Here is an 8486-nt window from a genome sequence, read left to right as displayed (position 1 = left end):
CGCACCTGTGTCCACGCTGGTCTTCGGGGCTGGACACTGAGCCCCCAGAGCTCATGTGTCCCCACTGCTCCCACTGGACTCAGCTGGAAGGGCCCTGCACCTCCACGGGCTGTTGTGAACCCAGGCCTTACTATTTCCTTTAAAAACACAAGAAAAGGGGAAAGAAAAAACAAAAATCAACAAAAACCACGAGAGCCTTACGGTAATTACAAGGAGGTTTAACACGTGTCTGGATTTGCATTAATTAAATCGACGGGGAAGCTCCAATTGAGCAAATGAGGTTTTCTGTAAATGGCAGCGAGAGCTGGAGCTGGGAACTCCAGTTTGCTGCAGGATGTGCAGGGATGTGCTGCTGGAAGGGGCTTCCAGGAGGCAGGGAGCCGCAGGGGTGGGCAGGAGCTCTGAGGTGTGAGGAGCTGGGAGTGTGGCTGTGCTGACTCTGTGGGATTTCAGCTGCAGGAGTGGGAAGCTTTGGGGTGGAGGCCGGTGGGAGAGCGCAGAGAAGCCGTGGGGAGAAGGAATGTGCCCATTCATACCCCAGCCATGCTGCAAGCACAGCTGTGAGGGGAATATCAATGGGCAGCGCGGTTTGTTTTGTTGGGGGTTTGGGGTTTTTTGTTTGTTTTTAAAGCCACCGGTTTGAATATCGGAGCGGGGCAGCCACACCGGGATGCTCGGCTGGAAGGGAATCTTCCAACATCCCTCGGGGTAGGGGGCGGCTGCGCTGCCATCCTGCAGGTGGGGGCCCCCAGGGCCGACCCCCCAAAGTAATGCGGTCAGTATTTCCTTCCCACATCCCTGAGAAACAAAATCCCTCTGGATTTAGGGGTGCAAAACCCGCTAGTTCACATTCAAACCCAAACCTCGGTGCTGGCAGCCCAGAGGTGCTGCTGGAGGCAGACCACATCCTGGCATAACCTTTAACTCCTGCTTTTGGCCACAAAACCTCCCTGTGTGGCACAGGCAGCCTGGAGCAGCCTGGGACACCCCAAAGAGTCCCATCCTGTCGCTGGGAATGATCTCAGTGCCTTCCTGGGAAGCACCAGCTCCGGCAGAGCTCTCGCAGCCCCTTCCTTTCCCGTCAGCAAAGCAAGCCCAGGAAGCTGGGATTGGGGATGTGCTGGGTTTGGGCTGGGGCAGGGTTAATTTCCCTGCAATGGCTGGGCTGGGGCCGTGTTTGGGTTTGTGCTGAACGCAGGGTTGATAACACAGAGATGTTTTGTTGTCTCTGAGCAGCCTTTGAACAGTGCCAAGGCCTTTCCTGCTCCTCATATCATCCCCGGGGACCAGGCTGGGGGTGCACAGTGAGTTTGGAGGGGACACAGCCGGGACAGGTGACCCTGACTGACCCCAGGGATATCCCAGACCATGCTCAGGATACAAACCAGGAGGAAGAAGGATGAAGGGGGGAACGCTGGGAGGGATGGGTTTGTCTTCCCAACTCGCCCTCGGAAGTGTCTGAACCCCTGCTTGCCCATGGGAAGCAAGGGAATGAATTCCTGGCTTTCCCCTGCTTGCACACACAGCTTTTGCTTTCCCTATTAAACCGTCTTTATCTCAACCCACCGGTTTCCTCAGCTCTCTGATTCTCTCCCCCATCCCAGCGGCTGCGTGGGGCTGCGATTAGAGCACGCCAGGGAAACACCTTCCTGGTGAGCCCCGCCGGGATTTGTGCCGCATCCTTCACGGCCGCTGGCCCCGGGGCTGCCGCTGTGATGGAGATCTGGAGCAAAGCGCTGCTTGGGAGAGAGCCTGGGCGAGGAGATGGCTCCGGGCTGCATTTTAAAGCAGATGCAGTGAGTCAGTGAATTAGGAGAATGCCCTGCGAGGGCTCCTGCACCATCCCACAGAGAACAGAGGCCGGTGGAGCAGAGGGAGGAGGGTGTCTGCCCTGCCCAAGCGGCCTCAGGGCTTTTTTGAACTCTCTTCTGGCAGGATTTTTCTTCAGATGCACAGAACCAAGGCGGGAGTGTGCTGGTGGCCAGCTCTGGAGCGGGGAGCAGAGGGATGTGGGGCAGAGAGGAGGATCCCTGGCACGGGGGACGGGAAGGAGCAGCTCCCCGAGAACCGAAGGGTTAACGACCGCCAGAGCCCCCCCTGAGCAGAGTCGGTGTCTGCCACCCCCTTCCGAAAGCCTTTACATAAGAGCCCTGCAGAATTTACAGTCTGTCTCAGCTGTGCCACGGCCGGGCCGCTCCCCGGGGGCTGCCAGCGCCGAGCCCGGCCCCGCCAGGAAAATGGGATTTGATTTCTGCACCAGCCACTGTCTCTCGCTGTTAGACCGGGACCTGTCGGGCTCTGCGCGTCCCCCCCCCCGGCTCAGCCGCACGATTCATCACACCCAGCGACCTTGAATGTCCCCCAGCCACCCCAGCACGGCAGCACAGCCCTGTCCCCACGGGCTGCCACACCCCAGCCTGAGCACAGGGCTGGAAACGCTGGTTTAGGTGTAAAACGTCTAAAAATTAATATCTGGAAGGCTTAAAAGCCGCTGGGTCTTGTGGTTCTGCTCACATCAGTCCTTTGTGTGTCACTGGAGGAGACATTAAAGATGATGTCCTGTCTGCTGGATGTCCCCTCTGCTGCTGCAGGTGCTGTGCCTTCCCCCGAGGCCATCCTGGAGCATCCCCAGCCCCAGGGCTCGTCCTTCACTCAGTGGCTGGGAGCTGAGGACGTTCCTGTCACGGTGGCACGAATAACTCCGGCGCTGGAGGAGCGAGATGCTGCTTTTCCATTCCCTTCCTCCCCTGGGAACGGGCTTTGCTGGCGCTCGTGTCACCCCCTGTCGCCTGCAGCTCCTCTCGGGGATGGCAGGGGCCGGAGCTGCGGCCGCCCCGGTGTCCCGTGCCCGCGGCGGGGACAATGCAGGGGCAGATGGTGTGGCAGGACCGGGCCGCTCCCGGCAGCTGCCGAGGCGGCGTGTCCAGCATCCCGCTGCCTCTCCCACCCCAGAGCCAGGCAGGACCCCGGGCAGGGCTCTGCTGGGGTAAATCCCCGCAGCTCCCCCGGCTCCAGCCCTTCCTGGACACGGCTGAGGATCGGACCCGCCTCAGAAAGCGCCCCTTGCTCTGACAGCTCTGGTGTGACCCGGGGATGTGCCGTAGGTGCTTCCAGAGCTTTATTCCCACTGCCAGCACGTCCCTGTTTGCAGCAGCGTCGCTGTTCGTGCTGCACAGCCAGGCTGGGCTGCTTCCCTTCCACCCCCGAGGCCGATCCCAGTCTCCATCCCACATCCCTGCGCTGCTGGGGTGCTCAGAGACTCCTCCTTCCAGTCAGCCTGCTGAAAGCCGTCCTCCTTCTTTCCCCCTGCAGAGTTTAGGCGTGGAGTCAGCCATCTGCACGGATTTCCAGGACAATTACAGGATTTTCCTTACCCTTGTGCTTGGAGCCCTGGCGCTGCATCACTTTTAGCAGTGGCTGAACCACCCCCAACCCACAGCGAAGGTGTGGATGGCCTTTAAAGCCCTTCCAACCCAACCCCCTCTGTGGTTTCATTACTCTGCGACAGCCAACTCAGTCTTTATCCCTGGGGATTTTATTCCCTCAGCCCCACAGCCCCCACCAGTGCAGGCACAGGAGCAGGGAGGGCTCTCCTGGCACATTCCCCAAGCACCTCGGTCACCAGACGTCCCGTGAGCGCTGTCCCCAGATCCTGCTTTCCTCAGGGGTCCTCCTGCCCTTTGTGGCTCCTCCATTCCGGGCAAGAAGGAGTCACTTTCCCAGTCCCAGCCCCCAGCAGTGCCCTCGGAGCAGTCACAACTTCGAGCGGCAGAAGGGCACGTCCGGAACCACCGAGTCCCCAACACCTTCCAGGAGCTCGTCCCACTGACCAAACTCCTCCTCCAGCTCTGCACGGGGCACAGACGGTGTCAGGGTTACCACAGCCTCCCCTCCAGGTGACCACAGCCTCACCAGGTACACCAAGGGGCAGCCACCGGACCCCTGTGCTCTGGGAAGCACCAGCCCCAAGCTCTGGGGGGCAGCGGCCACCCCACAGCCCCCCTAAACCAGGGAGCTCTCGTGCCCCCCCGAGCCCCCACCCTGCTCCCCCACCCTGGGCCGTACTGAGGTGCCTCTGCAGGAAGGCCAGAGCCGCCCGGCTGGTGATGGCCAGAGCCTTGTGGGGGTCCAGGGTCCCCCTGCTGCCGAAGATGCGGCTGTAGAGCTTCCCAGTGATGAAGGCAAAGTCACTCTGGTCCTCGTGCACAGTTCCCCTGGACAGGGGAGGGATGTGCATCAGTGGGATGTGATCAGAACCCAGAGGTTCTCCTGCTGGGACACAGCCCTTGGGTGCTCCCTCCCCTGACTCACAGCACGGTCACAATCCTCGTCTGGCTGTTTCTGGAGCTCAACCTCTTCATTTTGGCAACACTCTCCGGAGTCTGGAACTTCTCGGTGTTGATGAAGAGCACGGGCTTGGGCACCTCCGGGTACAGCACGTTCTCCAGAGGGAACATCCAGGCATCCAGAGCCACGGCACACCTGGAGCAGGACAGGCACCCACCACCGGGATGAGCCCCGTGTCCCCAGAGACTCTGCGGCTCCTCATCCCTGCCATGGCTTACCTGAAGCTGGGCTCCTTCACCAAGGCCAGCACTGCTGTCACCCCCCCGAAGGAATGGCCCATGACGGCCACTTTGGTCAGATCAAGGCTGTCCTGCAAAAGGGAGAGGGCTGAGGAGTCTGAGCCCAAACCTCACTGCTGGAGGTCACTAATTAGGGAAGAAGAAGCCAAGGGAAGATCAGCAAAGCCTCCCTGCAAGGGGGGAAAATGCCACGTCCCACTGCTGGTGTGATGGGACCTGGCTTCCAGGGGAGGAGAGGCTCCAAGAAGCCGAGGGGTGGAAGGCTGGGGCTCTGCACGGACCCTTCTTGTCCCAGGAGGAAAAGTCTCAGGCGGCCAGGACTGACCCTGCCACCACGGGGCACCCAGAGCCCCCCCCAGCCAGACCTGGATACCTTCAGCATGGAGAGATCCCAGTCCTGGTGAAGGATGTTGGGGACGGATCTGCCGCCGGCGATGCCCTGGAAGAGCCGCAGTGCCCGCACGCATTCCTGCGCTCGCTGGTGAACCTGGAACAGTCAGCCCTTCCCTGGGACACCCAGCTCCTCCATCCCACAAACCTGGGGTCAGATCTTCCCCCCAGTGCCCAGCCAGGCTCGTTTCTCCAGTGCTTCCCTCCGAAGGGGCTCTCTCTGAACTGCACCAGAGGCCAAAGCAGGCGCGAGGCGGCAGCGCTGCGGCTCCCACAGGGATACAGCACATCTATTGGGATGGTTTCTTTTTGATGTTTGCTTTTAATTCAGTTAATCTGGTAGAAGACGGCTGGAGATGAGCAAAAGCCTCTGCTCTGGGGAAGGAGCGGAGGAGGGAAAGCCCAGGATCCTCACCAGCCACCCCCAGCCGAGCCACCCCCTGCTCCAAACCCCCACGGGGACCCCAGACCCCCTATCCCAGGAGCAAACCTGGGTGTCCCCCTGAAACCCAGCCCAGGGGATCCACCCAGGAGCATCCTAAAATCCCAAATGATTCAGGGAGACGATGCCCTGGCTTGGAGCCACTTTGAGGCCACGTCCTCTGCTGCTCCAAGGACACCAGTGCTGGTGTCTGTGCACATTTAAGGTGACAAGTGACAAAAAACTCCAATGCAAACCTGTCTCCTGCTCCCTGTAACAGAAAATGCCAGAATGGAGATTGACCTGGAGATTCCTTCTATTTACCACTTACTTCTCTTTCTCCCTCACCATTTCTGCTCGTGGGTTCAAGAAAACTGTTTCCCTGTTCTGTGCAATGTGCCATGAGGCAGAGCACACACAAAAATAACAGGCTGGGAGGTGATTTAAGGCTGCCAAAAGCACCTCCGTTCCTAGAGAGCTTTTCCACGACTAATCTTCACTTGCTGTTGTCCTTTTAAATGAGGCAGAAACAAACAGAGGGGGGGAACTTGGCTCAGCAGGAAGCCTTCCTGCTCCCCAGCAAGCAGCTGTCTGGGATAATCCCAGAGAGACAAAAGTCCAAGTGGGAACAAACCCAGCAGCCGGTGCAGAGTTGGGCTGGGCTCAGAGTCCTGTTCTCCCCAGGGTGTGGGGGACATTGTCCAGGGACGTGGCAAAGCCCAGCCTGGCTCCTGCCAGGGTCAGCTGGAGCCGGACAGACGGACCCCAGGAGGCAGAGAGAAACAGGCTGAGCAGATTTTTCTCATCTCCAAGGAGAAAGCTCAGCCCCAGCATCGTGGCAATACAGGATTGGGAAGAGCATCCCCAGGGATGCAGGGCCAGCTCTGTTTGCAGGAGGGATTTCAGACCTCCCCTCTGCCCACCCTGAACCCCCCGCCCTGGTACCTGCTTGTTTCAGAAATAAAACTCCTTCTGCCCTTGGGGCACCCTTTGGAAGGGGATCCACTCCTCTGTCCCAGCCTCTGCCGTGCAGAAATAGGTGGTGGCAGCAGAATGGTCCCTGTGGGGGCAGGAGGGACACCGGCAGCTCCTCCCCAGGGCACGATGTCCCACCAGCCCCAGCACAAATTTGGTGGGGACCTGGGCACCCCACCTGTGCTCCAGCGCTGCCACCACGAAGCCCCAGGATGCCAACTCTGTGCAGACTGAGGAGTACAAGGTCCTGGAAGGGAGATGGGAGCAGAGGGGTCAGGGTAGGTCTGAGTGGGGCCACAGAGGGCCCCTCACATCCCTGTCCCAGCCCCGTTACCGAAGGGCTCCCAGGCCGTGGGAGAAGATGATCAGGGGGTACCCTCTGCTGCAGGGCTTGAAAGGCCCCTTCCAGCTCACCGGGACTTTGCAGGAGCCTGCGGGGAGGAGAAACCCCCAGGAAAGGGGGGCACACGGGCCCTGGGTGCTGCTGCCGCTGCTGGAACAGGTCCCTGCTCAGCTCCAGCTCTGCCTGCAGCATCCACCTGGGCACAGGGGGTGGGCTTGAACCCCACCAGGGAGGGGTCCCTAAGGAATCTTCACCCAGGGAGGGGTCCCTAAGGAACGGGGAGCCCCCAGGGTGGGGCTGCCCCCCTCACCGATGGCGATGCTGAACAGGGCCGAGCACCAGTGGCGGCCGAGGGTGACATCAGCCAGACCCCCACAGTACTCGGAGCGCGGGATCCAGGGCGGCTCCGTGGCCCCTGCCCGGGGCAGGCAGGGGTAGAAGAGGCGAAGGAAGAGCCCCTGAGGGAGACAGGGAAGGGGGACACAGTGGGGACACCACGGAGGGGGGTGGCCGTGTCCGAAACCAGCTGGCTGCGGCCACCCTGCTCTGCATGGAAGCCTGTCCCTGTCCCCATCCCGATCCCCGTCCCCAGCTCCGTACCTGCCGCGTGTGGCCCACCATGACATCCGTGCAGCCCACCTGGTGGGGTCCCTGCCCCGCGGGCAGCGCCAGCATCCCCCCCATGCTGCCGGGCCTGGGCAGAGACACGGGGTCAGTGTCCATGGTCAGTGTCCATCCCACCCCAGGGACCCCGACTCGCTCCCTCCTCCTTCCCCACCCCTCTCCCATTGCCCAGACCCCGGGCAGTCCCCAGCAACCCCAGCGACTCCCAGTTCCACCCCTGTGCTCTAATTCCCACGGGCACAGCCCCTCGGGGCTGCTCAGGGATGAGACCCCCCCCGTTCCTCTCCCGGGCGTGGGATGGTGGGGCTGCCCCACGGCCGCCCTGCTGAGGGTCCTGTGACCCCTCGGGGACAGGGGCTGGGGAGGCCGGACACTGCAGAGGGGTCAGTGCGGGGCTGGCACCCACGGGAGCCCCCGAGCCCACGGGGGACGGGACCCTGCATCCCCCCCCAGCGCAGAACTACAGCTTCCAGCAGCGCCCGGGGCTGCAGAACCACAATTCCCAGCATGGCCCTGGCCCGGGACCACGGCTCCCAGTATGCGCTGGGAGCCCGGACTACACCTCCCAGTACGCTCAGGTGGACTACAGATCCCAGTGCTCCCAGTGCCCGTCTCCCAGAGCCGTCCCTGCAGCTCCCAGTGCTCCCCCCAGCGCTCCCAGTCACCATCGCAGCTCCCCGTAGTGCGCCAGTTCCCAGTGACCCCCGGTTCCCAGTGCTCCTGCCAGTTCCCACTGCTCCCCGCAGCCCCCAGTGCCTCCCAGTTCCACCCCAGCTCCCAGTGCCCTCACCCCCGCAGCTTCCAGTGCTCCCCAAGAGCTCCCGGTGCCCCCACTCCGAGCTCCCCCTGCAGCTCCCGGTGGTCCTCTCAAGCTTCCAGGGCTCTCCCAGCTCCAAGTTTCCCTCTGTGCCCTCCCAGCTCCCAGCAACAACCTCCCCAGCACCCAGTAGCCCCCAGTCCCCCCTTCCCAGACCCCCTCCGCACACACCAGCACACCGGCTCACAGCTCCCAGTACGCCCCAGTGTACTCTGCCCTATCGCTCCCAGTGCCTCCCGTGCTCGTGGACTACAGCTCCCGGTAGCCGGACACGGAACAGGAACACAGCTCCCAGTGTCACCAGCACGAAATCACAGCTGCCACTGACAC

General features: G+C 61.8%; 1 protein-coding gene across 1 annotated transcript; it reads right to left on the bottom strand.

Annotated features, from left to right (window-relative positions):
* Positions 1-3513: 3513 nt before the first annotated feature.
* On the bottom strand, positions 3514-8470 carry PAFAH2 (platelet activating factor acetylhydrolase 2). Its single transcript, XM_042015793.1, is given in 11 exon segments — positions 3514-3848; positions 4066-4214; positions 4312-4482; positions 4566-4657; positions 4960-5073; positions 6343-6457; positions 6551-6619; positions 6707-6803; positions 7026-7173; positions 7316-7409; positions 8328-8470. Coding segments are annotated over 10 exon segments (1134 nt in total). The 5' UTR covers positions 7400-7409; positions 8328-8470; the 3' UTR covers positions 3514-3753.
* Between the last annotated feature and the right edge of the window lie 16 nt (positions 8471-8486).

Source organism: Corvus kubaryi, unplaced genomic scaffold, assembly GCF_017639235.1.
Source record: "Corvus kubaryi isolate FWS band 111438036 unplaced genomic scaffold, C.kubaryi_AGA036_p1.0 split3-37304, whole genome shotgun sequence".
NCBI lineage: Eukaryota > Metazoa > Chordata > Aves > Passeriformes > Corvidae > Corvus > Corvus kubaryi.
Note: the sequence above shows the minus strand (reverse complement) of the source record. Positions and strands in the feature narration are given on the sequence as shown.